The sequence below is a fragment of the Mustela nigripes genome, chromosome 10 (assembly GCF_022355385.1).
Source record: "Mustela nigripes isolate SB6536 chromosome 10, MUSNIG.SB6536, whole genome shotgun sequence".
Lineage (NCBI taxonomy): Eukaryota > Metazoa > Chordata > Mammalia > Carnivora > Mustelidae > Mustela > Mustela nigripes.
In genome coordinates, this window is record NC_081566.1 from 42,957,623 (window position 1) to 42,976,859 (window position 19,237).

Here is a 19,237-nt window from a genome sequence, read left to right on the forward strand (position 1 = left end):
TCCCAGAACCCTAGGTTTATGACCTGAACCAAAGGCAGATGCTTAACGACTGAGCCACCCAGGGGCCCCAAGACATGCCTTTCTTGTCACCAACAACAGTGATAGTCACTGTTAGTTTCTAAAGAATTCATTCAGGAAGTAGTTTCCCCCCTAAAGTCAGGCTGGACTGGGAGCTGACAGGTCAAGGTCATCACTGTATCACGAGTGTGTTCGCTGGAGAGTGTTGTAAGAAGTACACAGAGCACACATCTGGGTTATAAAAGCCCTTTTATAAAGCCATTTTTAAACAAAACAAAACAAAAAGTTTACAAAAGGAAAAAAAAAAGATACAGAGAAAGAATAACTTGCTTCATATGTCCCAAAAAGAGAAAAAAAAAAATAAAGGGGACAATGCCAACATGCTCAACAATAAAGGGTTCTTTTTCTTATTTTTTTTTAATACAAAATACAAGCAAAGGATACACATACTCAAAACAGAGCTCAGGAGCAGACACGCAGTCCTGGAGACCCTTCAGTAAAAGAAAGCAGGAGTTTGTCTTTTCTTTGTCTATGCAGATACATACAGAGACTGGGATATGTAAAAATTAAGTGTCACAAAAGACCATCACACAAGTCTACCAATGCACGTTGCATCTATAATTCACGAACATGGTCAACAAAATCATGTTCACTTCAACCTCATTTCATTTAAATTAAAAAAATCGTTTAAATAAAGTGGTTACATTCAAACTTTAACTTCCTTAGTACCATGCTGCGTCTGTCAGCACCGTGAAGGTATCACAAGGATGCCCATCCCCCGGCGTCTGATCATGGACCTAGCAACACTGTAGTATTAAGAAAGGGATGCCCCCCCGTCTCAGCCCATGGACTAATTAAATACATTTAAACAGGTTCCTCTCTATAATCCTTCCTGCTCAGAACACAGAAGATTAAGAACTAAAATCAAGGAAGACTGGGAGTTTTAGAGATGGCCAAAACGAAGTCTGAAAGATGAATCAAGGCAAACAATCACTGAGAACTTGGCTGCTGCTTAACCTGGCAAGTCTTCAAGTCCTTCTTTAAATCTTGCTTGAATTAGGTGTATAAGGTTTGCTGCAACATGTTCATGGTAAACAAACTCTACTTAGAGCTCTTATTTACAAATCTTGTAACAAATACTTCTGGAGGAAAAGAAGAAAAGAGTTCACTAATTTCCCGAAGACAAGTTTACTGCCAGACATATGCAAACACACACTCACACTCACACACACACACACACACACACACACAATACTTCGGGGGGGGGGGTTATACATGTTATTTAGAGCATAAGCTGAGTACTATACCCCTACACCCCATTGAAAAAAGAACAACCAAAAAAAAAATCCCAATTTTACCCTCCCCCCATAAATCTAGAAAACCCTCCCTTCACCCCTGATGTACAAAGTATATGCACAATGGTGGCATCCCACCAGCTCAGACAGATGTCATCAGCTCAGTTCCCCCCATTGGCATGGCAACAGGCAGGTTGACAGGACTTTTCCCAATAGTGGTTAATACACAGTCAGCACCACTGTGAATTTTGTGAATTAGGCTTTGAAAAAAGGTGTAACTTAGGGATTTGGGATTCAGAGAGTCCTTTTGTATCAAGTTTATCCCAAGATGAAGGGAGAATGGGTTGTAGATCGAAACGTGGCTATAGATACCTTGATGTCCCAATATTCAAACTAAGTCCCTTTTCTAATAAACCCAGCTCTATGCACAGAGAGGACAATTTTCTGACCCCAAGAGCAAACAGCTTGTTTTATCTTCTCTATCCTGTGGCAGGAAATGTCTATTAACTTGTTCTGCTGAAGTTATGTGACTGCCATGAAAGAGCTGAGCCCAGGTTTTGCTCTTCCCAAACTCCCAAGGGGACAGTTTTCTTCACTGTGCAGCTACTGGTGATGCAGGAACAGAAAGAACTGGTCAAATCCAACCCCCCACTCTTTAGAACAGCAACGATGGCCACATGATCTTTTATAAAAAGCTTCCCTTGTTGCTCCTGGTAAATTCTGCCCTCGCCTACCTACTACGCTCAAAGCATCTTCTAAACTGGTTTAAAGAAAAGCACCTCCTTCTCCCAACCAGTCAGCCAAAATCCACTTGATACTTGTAGGTTCATGGATAAAAGATTTTTTTTAAAGGTGTCAAGTTCAGTCTAGCGGACCATATTCACAAGTGTCAATTACTGGATTATAACCTCAAATTCCACCTTGATTTGTTACCTGTAAAAAAATGCTCTTTCAACTTGTGCCAAGGAGAAGTATGAACTGAGAACTGAAACGGAGCAAACCAATTACCGAGGCGGAGGGGGGGGGGAGGAGGAGGGGGGACAATATCCAAGCTCCTTGGTGGGAAATCAACTACTCTTCTTCCGGAGGGAAACACTCCCACCTTTACCTCCCTAAAGGGCACACCCATTAATTTCCCTTCAGGGATGCCATAGCGGGTGAGGCTATGAAAGGGAGAGATGTTTCAAGAAAGCAGGACAAACCCACTATGGCTGAAATTGATGTGCCTCCTGGGGGGCCGCTCCACGGATTCCAATCTGAGGTGGGGAGAGCTAAAAGCAGCAGCAAGTTATGGATTTAAGATCCAAGCTACGCATTTCTAGCGGGGGATGTTGGGGAGGGGACGTCTGGAAATACAGAATGGTAAGAATGTAGTGTCAGTCAGCATAGCTGCCGAGATCCATGTTCCAGAGGTAAACTGAAGAGCTAAGAGAAATCGGGTACCACAAACAAGCACCTTGCCAGTGAACATCCCACTTCCTGAGCACTGCAAACAAGACCGTGAGTGACGCTCTTGCCACTTCACCATAGGCACGCTAGAGGGAGAAACGGGAGTTGAGTCAAGGGTGGTGCCAATGGCCAGTCACTGTCAGCTTCTAGCTTGTGACCCGGTTCTGATGTCGCAATCAGTCAAGCCTGTCTATTGAGCACCTATTTCCAGTTGAGACACCACAGCTGTCCTCCTGCATGCTTGCATGATTGGAGGGGAAGACCCTAGTGTTTTCAGTCATCAATAAAAAGTGGAGAAAACAAAGGTCATTCAGAGCCTGTCTCACTTGGGGACACAGATCCTTCTGTCTAGTCCATTAGAAATATAGAAGACATTTTTCAATCTCATGAATTAATTTTTTAAAAAAGGGATCGCAACCAAATGCACAAGTCACCTAGAAGACAAGATTACCTCTAAAGAATGAGCGTATATCACGGAGATGTTAGTGCAGATTAACATATTAGAGACCAAGTTACATAAAATACCGAGGCTAAAGTTTTAAAAGACCCCCGACCCCCCATCTTCACGAAACATAATCTAAGAAAAGTCCAAATGTTACTAGGAATGTAGGACTTAAAAGTTACAAACCCCTAAAAACAGAAGTGCATGGTGGAAACACTGAGAGGTCTTTTGTTACTAGATGAACGCGAACCTTCTTGTTAAAATTGGATACCCGAAAACCCACTAAAGCAAATAGAATAATCTTTATCCCCCTCATTACAAAGTTCACGACTCTAAAGTTAACCATCATGAAAGATAATAATCCAACTGAAACATACGTTCAAGTTTCGCATTTTTGGCCAAGTACTAAAGTCTCCAAATTCATTCTCTAACACACACAAGTGTGCAACAGTGAAATGACTCTGCCACTGGGTGTTATTTTTAAAAAGTCACAGAGGAAGGACAGTCTTTAAAGTGTCTTAAAAATCAGAGTAAAAATATTCCTTAAATAACCTTTTGTCCTAGGAACATCTGCAAGAAAGCCACGTGGTCTGAGAGAAAAACATGCTCTAACATAAAAGACAGAAAGAAAACCGCTTAAGATACCGAAGCAGCACACCTACATAAGAAGGCAAAGGTTAAATTTCACTATTTTTTTTTTTTTCAACATATTAGCACACTAAGCCCCCTAACCCTTGCTCCCATGAGCTCGTGGTTATCAGGATATGGAGGATCAAACCTACAGAACTATCTCCTGATTACTTTCGTAAGGCATGGACAGTCTGTTCTCAGCGGCACATGGGCTCCTAACTACATGGTCTCCCTGGCCTGGAGCCCCTGAAACTTCTGCTTTAAGCAAGGCGAGCAGTAAAGCAGGAGCACAAGGAGAGGGACAAAAGCAAACTGAAGGGTGTGGGAGTGGCCTTTACCACACTCCCTCTTAGTCAAGCACAGAACGTGAAGGAAGCAGAGAGAGGCTGGGGGAAATCATGTTCCAGAGCAGAGCTGGCGGGCTCTGGGGATGGGGTATGCAGTGGGACCCTAGTAGGAGCAGGAAGCGGAGATGCACTGCATGTGTCTACAAGGAAGTGGGAGGGTAGGTATGTGAAAAGAAAAGTGTTCTATCCCCAAATAAAAACAGAGCATGGTTCATGGGATCGGAATGCACATTTTTGGCATAAAAGAATTTCAATTTTCTGTTTTCATAAAGGAAAAATCTCAAGTCTTTGTGATTGAGTTTCACATTAATTGGTACTTTATTTGCTTAAAACCTAAACATTGTCAGTTAAGAAGAAATCCACTCTGGTGTATAGATCTTGCTGTTTAAATCCTAAAGGTTTTTTTCTTTTCTTTTCTTTTCTTTTTTTTTTTTTTTTGATCCTTGGTAATTTTATCCAAGAAACAGAATAGATACATATATACTTAAAAACATGAACCATTAGAGAATGAAATAGGAAATCAAGAGTGATTTAAGTTTTGGTGGCCCTTGCCTTTTTTTTTTTTTTTTTTTTTGTTCTTTTAAAGTTCCTGAAAGACTGTAGCAGGATAAAAGGATCACTGGCTCCGGGTCTCTTTGAGATAACAAGTGATGAAATTTACAAAAAAACCCCAAAAAACAAAAAACAAAACATCCCCCCCCAAAACCACACCCTCAAACAAGGTCAGGTAACACCATGCCCTGCCTTGCCCCCAAGGTAAAAAATAGGAATACTTTTAGTAACAATTCAGAATTCATCTTTATGTCCTACCTGCCCCATCAGTGGGAAGTTTAACATCATGATTTTTTAGACATCTATACTTATGTATATAGACATATAAACTTGTATTAGATGACAGCTGATTTTTCTTAAGTCCAGGTAGAGAGAGAAGCAATCATTTTTAACTAAAACCCTTCTATGTTTTTTGATTACGGTTCATTTTCTACCATTTAGCAAAAAAGCAAAATTTCCGTAGTGTTCATCTCAAATCTTATTGCTTTACAACTGTGGTATACCTTCCATTAAAAATAAAAAGGTAAAGCCGTCAATCCAGTGATTATTCTGACATGGCTTTCATTGGGAAGCGGTGGGAAAGATGGGTGATGGCGAAGAGAGGACCAACAGACAAAAAGGTAAATTAAACTTACAATGGTTTTCTTAAAAAAAGAGAGAGAGAATGTTATTTTCAAGAAAAGGAAAAAAGCACTGAAAGCCCATGAGTCAAGCCATAGCCAAATCCATGTTCTATCTTAAGTAGGTTTTCTTTTTTTCCCCCTTTTTCTTTTTTCTTTTTTTTTTTTCTCTTTTTTTTTAATAAAATCTCTCCCCAAACCATCATCACTTTTTTAATCCTCCCCAGACTGGGCTTCATCTTCGGACCCTTCGTCCCCTGATTTCTCAGGTGGAGGGCTTGCCGAGGGCTTCTTTTCTGGAGGGCTCTCTGGTTCCTCGTCTTCTTCTTTGGGAGAAGGAGTCTTTTCCTTTGATGCCTTTGAAGCTGTAGGGCGCCCCACCTTCCCTTTGCCTTTCACAGGGCTTGGCGTCACTGGGAGAAGAAAAATACCAACATGGGGAAGAGAAGAAAAGATATTAAAAAAAAAAATCAGCTACAAAACAAAACTTTAAGAACTAAATGTATAGGGGCACCTGGGTGGCTCAGTGGGTTAAGCCTCTGCCTTTGGCTCAGGTCATGATCTCGGTCCTGGGATCGAGCCACAAATCGGGCTCTCTGCTCAGTAGGGAGCCTGCTTCCCCCTTCTCTGCCTGCTTCTAGGTCTACTTGTGATCTTTCTCTGTCAAATAAATAAATAAAATCTTAAAAAAAAAAAAAAAAGAAATTAAATCTGTAAGGACCACAGCCCAGCTGACTACACATCAAGCGGGGGCACTGGTTCCCGATCACTCTTTCCAACACTCTTGGTGCTGTGTTAGCAGTGATGTTTATAATAAAGAAACAGGATGCTACAGAAACTGCATACTATCCTTAGTGGTTTGTGAACACAGGTTGTTTATGATAAAACTCAGGTTTAACAAGCAGGTCAAAAAAGAAAAAAAAAAAGCGGCTCAAAAAGCATGGATACAACAACGTGAGTAGAAACTGAAGTCATCAGATTTTTCAAAACTTTTCTTCCAAGGATTTGTCATTTACTTATTTATTTATTTTTAAAGTAAACTCTAGCCCAACACGGGGCTCGAACTCACAACCGAGATCGAGAGTCACATGCTCTACCACTGAGCCAGTCAGGTGCCCTCCTCAAGTCACTTTTGACAACCCTGTGATTCCCAGCCGTAAGAAATAACGAGTGAAAAATGTAAAAAATCACCAGTTCTATCTGTCAGAAAAAAAAAAACAAAGCAAATGTAGCTTTCGGATTTCAAGCTGTGACTAGGAGACTGGCAGCACTCACAACGGCTCCAAGAAAATGAATCCAAGCTGACAAGTGTGGTTTTATTCTAGCACAAAGGATGGGGTATGGATCACATCGGAGGCCTGAAATCTGTGATTACGGGTGTGCATTTTCCCCATTTCAGGTTTTTCCTAGTTGCTGGGGTTGTGATATGGGCAGGAAAAAGCACAGGCACAGCTCTACTATTGGAGTGTTTCTACCACAGGGCGACGGGTTGCTGCAAACCCTGTGCTGCACCGCCAGACTCTTGCAGGGGCCACTGGCCTTCCTAACAAGTAAGACATCCCTCCCAGTGTGGAAGACGGGATCCTTGCAGAATTCTTATTCTTGTGAGGCGTGTGGTCAATGCCGAGGCCTAATGAAGGATTTCTGTAGAGAAAGTTTACTGCTCCTTGAAATGTTTCAAAGCAGCCATTTAACTGTACTTGTAGACAACTCACCTGTGGCCTTTAGCCGGGGTTTGGGCATTTTCTTTTCTTTTCTCTCAGGTTTGGACTTCTTGACCATCTTTTTGTTTTTCTTTTTTGAACTGCCATAGTCACTATCATCATCATCTTCCATTAGGAAATCTTCATCACTGCCGGAATCTTCTGAGAGGAAAGAAGAAGTTCAACGTCCAACTTAATGTATACATCCTTCCAAGGGAATGAAGGGAGACAGCGCTAAGCATGACGGGAGGATGGGATCTGGGAGTCAAACACTCTCGGATTCTGGGGGCAGCTGGGCCGCCAGTCTGGCTGGAGTCCTCACCAGCCCTACATGTAGGACGGGGCTTAGCGCCCGCATACACACACACACACACACACACACACACACACACACACACACACGTTGCAGAACTGACTTGTTTAAAGAGTCGGTCGAAAACAGGAAGAGATAAAACTTAATATGAATAAAAACTGAAGATATCACTGAATATTTTTTTTTTAATCAAACAACTTTTGGGGGCGCCTGGGTGGCTCAGTGGGTTAAGCCGCTGCCTTCGGCTCAGGTCATGATCTCAGGGTCCTGGGATCGAGTCCCGCATCGGGCTCTCTTCTCAGCAGGGAGCCTGCTTTCTCCTCTCTCTCTCTCTACCTTCCTCTCTGCCTGCTTGTAATCTCTCTCTGTCAAATAAATAAATAAAATCTTTAAAAAAAACAAAACAAAAAAAAAAAAACAACTTTTGGTAGTTCCCTCATTCCCCTATAGTACTGGGGAGACCAGGAAAATCAAACAGAACCCATTTAGTGTCTTTGGTCCAACTATGAATAAATGAAACGAGAAAGCTAAAGACAAAGCAAAAATCACACATTTATTAATCTGAGTAACGTGTGAAACACCTAAATTCTGCTATTAACACTTTGTTGTTGTTGTTGGGGGAGGAGGTCTACCCCTTTGGCTCCGAAGCCAAAATACAAATCTTCATCACAACACCCACCATGTAACTGTTACTCTAACAATTGCTGGTTTAGTAGTTGAGCTCAAGCGATGGACATCAAAATCAAGAGAATCCCTGAGGCTCTTAAAATATCAACCAGTATCAAAAAGAGCCATCTCTTCTGATAGCAAATACCGAATTTACGGGGCTGGCTGTAACGTCTGTCAGCCACAAGAATGCAGAAGTAGTCAAGGTCACGGTCACAGACTCTGGTCCCCACCCAAGTACCAAGCCAGCGGCACGTACTCTCCTGGAATGGCGTCTCGTCCTCTTCCTCTTGTTCTTCTTCGCTGCCTACATCTTCCATGAGCATTTCTCTCTGCTTGGAAGCTGCTTTAGAGGCTGCCTGCCGTTGCTGGCGTACATTTTTATGATCTTCTTTTTCATCTTCACTGTCCTCTGTAATATCAAAGTTACAATGCAGCGATCAAGGAGTTGTGCGTTTATCGGACGGCTGACTAGAAAAGCCAGTATGAGACAGAACCTGCAGCTTCATTTCATTCAAATGGGGTAAAGTCTATCCTTAAAAATGCCTACAAAATATACAAAAGAGGAGCTAAAATACAAAGAATGAACTTGAGAAAGATTATGTCCTCATTATTGCACAGAAAAATAGCGTAGGCATGGAGTTTTAAGTAGTCATGAAGCTGATTTAGGTGTGAATATATGCTTCCTGTAATGTATTTTAAACTTAAATCACTGTGTTGCCCTAAAATTATCAATTACATTTCAATCTATATTCACGGTTTTTAGAAACTAAAGCCAGAATTTTTGGAGAGCGAGAATGCACGTGTGGGGGGGTGGGGCAGGTGGGGAGCACAGGGGTGGGGTGGGGGGTGGGTGGAGGCAGGGAAGGGCAGAGACGGACGCCATCTAAAGCAGGTTCCACCCAGACTCAGGGACCCTGATCTCAAGATCCTGAGATCATGACCTGAGTCGAAAGCTTAATTAGCTGAGCCACCCTGGTGCCCCTAGAAAAATATTTTTATTTTTATTTATTTATCTTAAAGATTTTGTTTATTTATTTGACAGACAGAGATCACAAGTAGGCAGAGAGGCAGGCAGTTAGAGAGGGGGAAGCAGGCTCTCTGCTAAGCAGAGAGCCCGATGCGGGGCTCAATCCCAGGACCCCAGGATCATGACCTGAGCTGAAGGCAGAGGCTTTAACCCCCTGAGCCACCCAGGCGCCCCTAGAAAAATATTTTTAAATAGAAGAGGGGAAGACTGTCTTCCGATGATACTGTTCTAAGTTACAAAACACGTTTCTTTACAATTTAGGCAGGCAGGTTAACAGGCTAGAAAAGGAATGAAAGCAAACAGCTCAGTGGCGTGAATTCAGTGGAACTCTGTCTACCCCTCCATGTATCGGCTCATAACAGTGATCTCATTTAAAGGGGGACGCAGGACACAAAACCAGGGGAGTGCAGGTCAAAACGAAAATAAACCCTCAGTACTGAGAAGAGTTAAATTCAGAAATAGAAATACCAACAAGCAATCAGGATTTAACATTTTATTTGCCATGGAGTCTCTATTAATTCTTTTGAATTTAAATGCTTACCAAGAAAGCTTTCTCTGCGGCTACTGTTTCGAAGGACTACTTGCCAGCTGGAACAGGGAAGGGTGAAACTAGCCTTTGCTTGCTCTTTACCCCAGAGTTCATCTCCACCCCCTCCCCACTTTAGAGTGTTACATCACTTTGTATTTTATATGCTCTTTCAAATCAGTTTAGTTTGATGTCTGTTAATTGTTCACATAAATTTTTTTTTAAGATTTTATTTATTCATTTGAGAGAGAGACAGAGACAGAGATGGAGAGAGAGAAAGCACAAGCAGGGGGAGAGGCAGAGGGAGAGGGAGAAGCAGAAGCAGACTTCCCATTGAGCTGGGAGCCCAACATGGGGCCCGATCCCAGGACCTGGAGATCACGACCCAAGCCAAAGGCAGATGCCCAACCATCTTAGCCACCCAGGCGGCCCACTTAAATGGTTTTTCATGTTAATTATGCAGGAGAATCATCTGTAAATATTTTTAGTATATGTGCTGCCGAAGCGAGCACTCATCTGTAAATATTTTTAAACAATAAAGCCCCAGTGTCCCACTGAGACCTACTAAATCAGAAATCTTGGGGTGGGACAGAGTGTGTAAGCCTGTTAAGAAAAACCCTTATAGGAGACTGCAGTAAGCCACCAGCATTTCAAAGTTCTTTGCTCTTCAAAAATAGAAAGCGGTTCGCCATGCCAGTATTTACAGCAGTGCCCGGCATTATTATGAAACCACTTATTAAAACGTCCAATGAACGAAGACATAGATCAATGACGTATTACATTAATAACTGTTTACTACCTGCTGAGTGAGAATCGTCCTTCTTGGTTTTCACATCTTTTTCTTCGGAGTCCTCGCTAGAAAGGGAAAGACGGGAAAAGTTTAAAAGTCTTAGATCAAAATCTAAGTGAACACAGATCCCCAGTGTCTTTAACAGGTAAAGAACACCTCTTCTGTAGATGAAATATTCAAACAGATGCTGAGGACTGAAACTGCTTCCATTATTTCCCTAACTTGACAGGGATGCTAATGATTAAGCACAATTTTATCTACTTTTGGAAAATACTGCTTCCAAAGACCCAAAGGAAAAAAAGAAGGTATCTCAAACATGGGCTGAAAATGTCTCACCTGTGGATAAAGCCTGGTTCACAACACCACTTTCTTTTTTAAGGTTTTATTTATTTATTTGACACAGAGAGAGAGAGAGAGAGAAAACACAAGCAGGGGGAGTGGCACGCAGAGGGAGAGGGAGAGGCAGGCTTCCCGCTGAGCAGGGAGCCTGATGCGGGGCTCGATCCCAAGACTTCGGGATCATGACCACAGCCAGAGGCAGATGCTTAACCGACTGAGCCACCCAGGCACCCCTCACAGGAACATTTAGTAATAAAAAAAAACCTCTCTGTTGTCAGAGGCGGAGTATAAAAATACAAAAAGTAAATTACACAATGTGTGAATAGTGCGAGAAAGTAGACAATTAAAAGGATAGCGCCAATGGGAAAAACACCTAGAACATGTAAGGGCCCATTCAGCCAGAGCAGCCCCACCCCGGTTGAACTGCCATTTTGCTGTAAAGCTTAAATTCACCTTGCCCCCCAGGGGAACTTATTTAAATGCAAGTCCGGGAAACCAGTCCCAGGTAACAATGTCCACGTACAAGGGTGGGTCAGGCCAGGTGGAGGTATTCAATCAGTGGGGGCGCATACTGACTCCTAGCTACCAAGGAGTATGGGCCCCCGCCCTTTGGGAGCCTTTTGGCGCCAATCCTAACCAAGGTGTGATAGGTTGGTTCAAATGTCTACTAGGGTAAATTGTAATTCAGTTGGTCACCTAGCGTCACTGTGGAGTTTCCTGTGTGTGCTGCAATCTCACTGGCCACCTGTGGCCACATGGCCTTTGCTCTATAAAAGTTAGTCTGGAAAGCAGGGAGGGGTCGTCCTCTCTGGAGGGGTGACCCCGACCGGTCTGTTTGCCTGTCGGTAGGATTCCTGATGCTTGGTGCGAAATAAAGCTTTGCTTGACCTTCGCTTTGTATCAGTCTCGCTCCTTTAATCACAGATCCATTATTGGGGGACCCAACAAACACAATTATTAAAGGAAATTGGAGTGCAAGTATATAAATTACAATAGCCTTAAAAATTTATCTGAAACAAAATGAAAATAAATCAACTAACTATCTCCTTATATTTCTTGCCTCCAATATTTCTAGTATATAAGAAACACCAACACACAGACCTGCCCTGTACCATGGAGAAAATAAAAGTCAGCTCAAGATCACTGCAAAGTAAAATAATAAAAGAAGGTGCTTCAAAGGCGCCTCAGTTGGTTAAGCATCTGCCTCTGGCTCAGGTCATGATCCCAGGGCCCTAGGATCAAGCCCCGCATCAGGCTCCCTGCTGGGTGGGGAACCTGCTTCTCCCTCTCCCTCTGCCTGCCACCCCCCCCCCCCCCCCCCTTGTGCTCCCTCTCTGTGTCACATAAATAAATAAAATCCTTAAAAAAAATAAGAAGGTGCTTTAAAGGTCAATGGAAAGTTTTATAGAACAGTTTTTTAAAGGCACTTTATGTTCTCACAAATCTTAACTCAAGAATCTGGGTTCTAGTGTCCTTTGCCATTAATTACTTGTATGATCTCAAGCAAATCACTTGGTACTCTTCAGTGCTAAAATTTTATGATTCAATGAGAAATTCCAACAAACAAAAACAGAAACACTCATATGTAAAAACTGCCTTCACAGCTTTTCAAACAGCAAGACTTGTAAATCTCTTTTGGTATTTCCTGTAATCTAGACCACACTCAAATGACAAACTACCAAACCCAAGATTCCTGAACAAAGAGAAAAACCAAAGATATTTTACTAAACAATCTAAGACACAGTAATTCTGAAACTTGGGGCTGTTCCAGATGTTTTCATGCAAAATAAGCACTTAATTCACAAGTCACAATGCCGAAGAACTATTATGTTCTCTAGTTCTCTTATTATTGGGTTTATAGGGACCATTACTCCTTGAGTCCCATTACAATAAAGTCAAGTAAAAGCTGAACTTTTAAGTAGAGACCAATAAAAAAACTCAACAAGGGTTTGATGGAAGAAACTATACAAGGCAGTTAACACAAATGGCAATAAAAACTGTATTTCAAAGACTCTTGACATTTAGGAAAGAAAAATAAAACCAAATGATTAGAACAAGGAAAAGTTTAGGCTAGATATTCATTATATTGTTGAGACACTGTAACAGGTAACAGGGGACAGAGATTCATTCCTAAGAGAAAATATAAAAAATGAATATAATAAAAAAGAATCGAAGTTGGGCTGCTATATAAAACTGGATTAGAGAAATACATTACAAACCATGGCAGACTTGTCTCCCCACAGCACAATTTTGTCTTATTTTTCCTCAAAACCACGTTTCTGAAATTTTCCAGGAAAGAAAATATTGGTGGTAAATACTGTTATTTCTACAAATTTAGCATCCTGCGAATTCAAAAATGGAAAGATTTCTGTGTGGGGCTTTGTAAGATTTTAGTACTTGAAGTAAGTATCTTGGAAGAACTGGTAAGATTTCATTTCTTTGAACTCTCCTACTTAACAGTATTATTTGGAAGTAGTATCGCCTAATGGTTCAAACGTGGACTTTGGAATCCAACAGACATGGTTCCCAAACCTGTTGGTCCATTTGTAGGGTAACCCTGGATAAATCACTAAACCTTCCTCTAAGCTATTACCGTAATAAAGGTGTTAGGAGAATTAAATGATAATAAATACAGGTTAGCCCTTAGTAGAGACTGGCAGAGAATCATAAACGGTAGCGATCATCACCATCACTACGGTCTTAGGGGCTGCATTGAGATCAAGAGTGTGTAGATCTGTGACAGCAGAGATAAAAATCACAATATCCTTGCCTCATGAAGCAATTACAGTTAAAATCACAACACCTGTGAGCCTGTTTATAAAACTAAAGGAAAGGGGGAAAAAAAAACAACCAAACCCACAAATGATTAAGGTTTCTGAACAAAGGAGAATTGATTATACACAGTGAAACAAAGCAAGCTACACGGCTTAAGATTCTAGAAGCGTTAGTTATGATTCTGCCAGTGCTGGGTGACTGAATGGGAGAGATCACTCATTTTGTTATCGCTCCAGTGAAAACGTCAATACTAACGTTAGGTAACAAATTACATACTTAAACAACCTCTCAGCTTATGTTCAGAGGTTAGAGGTAGTGAAAAAGGCATTCGTGGAGACAAACTTGGATTCCAGGTTGAGTCTAAGCAAAGCTCATGACCTTATTAAAGAAGGTAGCCTCTAGACTCCAGAAGCATTGACTGAGATAGGAAGAAATATGCAGAACAACATCAAGGGGACAGTAAGCACTTTCCCGAAGTAAACAGAGATTCCCCCAATTCAGAGATCAGAGACCACCCTCACCTCCAGAGGGGCAGAGTAAACAGGAAGAGATTAATAATGCCTCTTACCTATCCTCCTGTGAATTCTTTCCAGATCGCCTCTTATTTTTAGCTTCTCGGGGAGATGACCGAATTTTCTTAGCTGGAGGGCCTGAATCTCTTCCATAATCTTCATCTAAACAGAGCATTTTTCAAATTCAATGAATTGTATTATGATTTTTACATAGAAATTACCACTGCTTATTTTTGGAGATAAATTATCTCTCAAGCTACTTAAATGGTGAGGGGGCGGGATTTCCCAAATAATTTTCTTTCATTTTTAAAAAATAAATTGTTTTCTACCCCAGTCCCTTTTAGTCCTCATGTGTTTACTTTAATACATTCAGAGCCCAATATCTCTTACCATTTCATATCCTGCCCTTTTAATTTATTAAAGATACTGCCATGTTTCAACATCTTCCTATTTACTTGAACTGTTAAGAGTAATAAAGCAATACAAGCATTTTAGAATGTAGAGAACCCACAATTCTACAATCCTAACGCAATTACTGTTATCAAGTAAATTACTTTTAAAGTATTAAATGCAGCGTACTCTGACATTTGAGAAAAATACCTTCAATTTCCAAAGTTCTATAGAACTAAAGAAAATTACCCAATCTTAAAAACTGATCATTTCTTTTTTTAAAAGACTTATTTATTTTAGGAGACAGTGCATGCATGTGAGTGAGAATCTTGAAGCAGACCACGCCCAGCACAGAGGCCAACTCGGGGCTCAATCCCACTACCCCAAATCATGACCTGAGCCAAAATCTAGAGTCGGATACTCAACGTACTGAGACACTCAGGTATCCCCACAATTGATGATTTCTTTTTTTTTTTTTTTTAAAGATTTTATTTATTTATTTGACAGAGAGAAATCACAAGTAGATGGAGAGGCAGGCAGAGAGAGAGAGAGGGAAGCAGGCTCTCTGCCGAGCAGAGAGCCCGATGTGGGACCCGATCCCAGGACCCTGAGATCATGACCTGAGCCGAAGGCAGCGGCTTAAACCACTGAGCCACCCAGGCGCCCCCAAAATTGATGATTTCTATTTTATTACACTCTTATTACAATTTCTATTTTATTTACACTCTTATCTATAATAGTGAAGAGATCTGGAAGTAGTCTGGAGCTTCAGCAATTATTAAATGGTTGGACACATTATAAATTCCACAATGGCATATCATAAAACCATTAACAGGAGTTTCTCAAATAACTTTTAATAACAGGATAAATATAAGCAGGAGTGGGATAGGAGGAGGACAGAACCCAAAATTCTTTTTAAAAAAAATATTTTATTTATTTATCTCATACAGAGAGAGAGATCACAAGTAGGCAGAGAGGCAGGCTGAGTGAGGAGGAAGCAGGCTCCCCACTGAGCAGAGAGCCTGATGTGGGGCTCGATCCCAGGACCCTGATATCATGACCTGAGCTGAAGGAAGAGGCTTAACCCACTGAGCCAACTAGGCACCCCCAGAACCAAAAATTCTACAGCAAGACTTCAACTACATTTTTTTAAAAGATTTTATTTATTTATTTGACAGACAGAAATCACAAGTAGGCAGAGAGAGAGGGGAAGCAGGCTCCCTACTGAGCAGAGAGCTTGATGTGGCGCTCAATCCCAGGACCCCGAGATCATGACCTGAGCCGAAAGCAGAGGCTTTAACCCACTAAGCCACCCAGGCGCCCCCAAATACATTTTTAAAAGGGAGAAAAGACACAGGCTTTTTAAACAAAAAGGCTAAAATGGCCATTTGCTAATCAAAGGACCTTGCATAATATCTCTGCCTCAATCTCCTTATCTGTAAGCAATAACAGTATTCCCCATTCTAATAGGACTGCTCTACTAAGGATTAAATGAATAACTGCAAGTATTTAGCAGCATTTAATAAGGGTTAGTATTTCTTCTGGGAGGCTGGATTATATATTACTCTTTTTTATATTTCTGCATTTCCTAAGTTTTCCCAAAGTGCACATATTACTTTTACAAGTAAAATTGCATTAAAAAAATTAAAAAAAAAAAAAAGAATAGCAAATGCATCTGGAAAATAATGATAGTAAGGGCATATTCTAAAGTAAACTTTTATGGCTAAGATTTAAGACAATACTACTCAGGGATGCCTGGGTGGCTCTGTTGATAAAGCATCTGCCTTTGGCTCAGGTCATGATCCCAGAGTCCTGGGATTGAGTCCTACTTCGGACTCGCTGCTTAGTGCGGAGCGTGCTTCTCCCTCTACCCGCCATTCCCCCAGCTTGTGCTCTCACTTTCTGACAAATAAATAAATAAAATCTTAAAAAAAAAAAAAAAAGAAAGACATACTATTAATTCCATGATAAATTAGTTGACAATCCAAGATGTTTTAGAAAGTACTTTCATCTTAGCTACTTTATGGTGCAAAAAACTTAAACTAATATAAGGTAAAAGTTTTGCTGTGATTATAGATGGAGACATTATCAATTAATAAATACTTCATCAGAATTACTACATATTTAAACTATGGAATCCAAAACCAGATAAGAAAAAATTATTTAAGTATTTATTATCAATGACTTACTAAGGAAAGCTAAAATTCATGCAAGTTCAACTTTTGTTTTGGATGACAGATCCTGACATAATTTACAATTTATTAAAATCATGAAACTTACCAGCATCATCAGATTCCTGAAACTGTGAATAGTCAACGACCTTCCTATTTCTGTAGAAAGAAGAGACTCTAATTAAGATCATAAAAATATAGGACTTTTCTATGATATTAGAACACACATTCCTATTTCATAAACAAATTTAGAACTAGCTCTGTGAAAATTATTTTTCTTTTTAAAGATTTTATTTATTTATTTGACAGACAGAAATCACAAGTAGGCAGAGAGGCAGGCACAGAGAGAGGGGGAGGCAGGCTCCCTGCCGAGCAGAGAGCTCGATTTGGGGCTCCATCCCAGAATCCTGGGATCATGACCTGAGCCGAAGGCAGAGGCTTTAACCCACTGAGCCATCCAGGCGCCCCTGAAAATTCTTTTTCTTTCTTTCTTTCTTTTTTTTAAGATTTTATTTATTTATCAGAGACGGGGGGGGGGGGGAGAGCTCGAACACAGGCAGACAGAATGGCAGGCAGAGGCAGAGGGAGAAGCAGGCTCCCTGCTGAGCAAGGAGCCCAATGTGGGACTCGATCCCAGGACGCTGGGATCATGACGAAGGCAGCTGCTTAACCAACTGAGCCACCCAGGCGTCCCCCTGAAAATTATTTTTCAATAAGCCCCCACTTCAGCCAAAAAAACCTTCACATGTTGTTATAGAAAAGTTGAAACCAAAAGTATTTCAAACTGCAATTCTCCTACTGCTCATTTCAATGATAGCTCAAATACTATTCTCTCCCTCAAAACCTCCCACCTCCCAAAACACACTTAAACAGCAAAATGAGCCAAACCACCACATATATTCATAAGTGACACAGAACTATCCCATGTGCACCAACAAAAACTGTAAATGCTTTACATTTTTATTCTTAGTGCTATACACACATACACATGTATACCTGATAAAATTATTACTGAGGTTTTTTTAAGGCAGTGATTTTTAAATATAAGTTACATTATAATATACAAATTATGGTGACAGCAGATCTAGCATTATATAGAAGAAACAAATAACTGATCCGTTCAGAAGATGCTTTTCATTAAAATGTTCTGTAATTAAGAAAAATATGAAAGTCTCATAAATTTATGTATCAACTTGACTCAATGATTTTAAGTACTTCTTACTAGTTAAGCCATCTTTAACAACTTGAACGAATCTTAATTTCCATTTTCCTACTTCACACTCTAAAAGTTTAAAATTCCTAACATAAAAGCTTCCCTGTTAGTATCCAAATAGCCTGGCTTTCCAAAAGAGCCTTTGAGGTACTGTACCATTTAGATACTAAGTAAGTGAACTGAAATCATTAAAAGAAACATGCCATCAACTACCCTTAAGCCTGAGCGAGGAATATTGCTGATTTTATAGATTAAGACATCATTTATATCGAAAGACAGGAAGCTCAGATCAAGCATACATACAACTGGGTACAGCCATACACTTGGCATAGGAGAAGAAAAGCTCTTAAGGGTTTTTGCCTTCTGTTTTTCTTTGGTCTACCAGCAAGGAATTATCTTTTCATGGTACTACCTCTGTAAGTTCAGGTGCAAAACTATAAAATGCGCTCTACATATGTTTTATTAAAAGCAGTTGGTTTTATAAACAAATGATACCGATGTATTAGGAAAATTGATTTTAAAAACATGACCATTAACTCCACTTGTATGAGACATCTAGAGCAGTCAAGTTCAGAGACAGAAACAATGATGGGGGCGCCTGACTGGCTCAGTTGGTACAGCAGGCAACTCTTGATCTAGGGATTCTGAGTTTGAGCTCCCTGTTAGGTGTAGAGACTACTTAAAATAAAACCTGGGGGGGCGCCTGGGTGGCTCAGTGGGTTAAGTGTCTGACTCTTGGTTCCGGTTCAGATCATGATCTCAGGGTCTGGAGAGTGAGCCCCGCAGCAGAGTCTGTTTGAGATATCCCCCGCGCCCGCTTGTACATGCACTCCCTCTCGAATACATAAAATCTTTAAAAAAAGAAACAAAAAGGGATGCTTGGGTGGCTCAGTTGGTTAAGTGTCTGCTGTCTTTGGCTCAGGTCATGATGCCCGAGTCCTGAGATCGAGCCCCTCATGGGGCTTCCTGCTCAGTGAAGAGCCCGCTTCTCCCTCCGCCTGCTGCTTCCCCTGCTTGTACCCTGTTTCTCTCTCTGCCAAATAAATAAATAAAATCTTTTAAAAAAGGGTTAAACAAGACAACGAAAGAGAAAGGAGGGAAGGGATTAGGAGGGAGGGAGGAAAGATGGGTGGGTGGTCAGGGGCGCCTGGGTGGCTCAGTCTGTCAAGCATCTGCCTTGAGCTCAAGTCATGATCCCAGGGTGCTGGGATGGAGTGCCGCACTGGGGTCCCTTGTTCAGTGGGAGTCACTTCTCCCTCTGCCCTTCCCCCGCTCATGTTCTGTCTCTCGAAAATAAAGAAATAAAAATAAATAAAATAATAAAAAAAAAAAAAGAATGGGGGCACCTGGGTGGCTCAGTGGGTTAAAGCCTCTGCCTTCAGCTCAGGTCAAGATCCCAGGGGCCTGGAATGGAGCCCCGCATCAGGCTCTCTGCTCAGCAGGGAGCCTGCTCCCC

At 41.1% G+C, this 19,237-nt stretch overlaps 1 protein-coding gene across 2 annotated transcripts in view; it reads right to left on the reverse strand.

Moving 5' to 3' along the window:
* Positions 1-250: 250 nt before the first annotated feature.
* Positions 251-19,237, reverse strand: part of NUCKS1 (nuclear casein kinase and cyclin dependent kinase substrate 1) — a 35,183-nt gene continuing 16,196 nt past the window's right edge. The window contains exons 2-7 of one of the 2 annotated variants that reach the window (XM_059413260.1): positions 16,678-16,727; positions 14,064-14,169; positions 10,391-10,446; positions 8,295-8,447; positions 7,069-7,215; positions 251-5,766 (exon numbers count right to left, since the gene is read on the reverse strand). In XM_059413260.1, the coding sequence (XP_059269243.1) occupies positions 5,567-5,766; positions 7,069-7,215; positions 8,295-8,447; positions 10,391-10,446; positions 14,064-14,169; positions 16,678-16,727 (712 nt within the window). In that variant the 3' untranslated portion in view covers positions 251-5,566. Of the gene's footprint in view, positions 5,767-7,068; positions 7,219-8,294; positions 8,448-10,390; positions 10,447-14,063; positions 14,170-16,677; positions 16,728-19,237 lie in introns of both variants that reach the window. The other variant, XM_059413259.1, reaches the window with a different exon arrangement.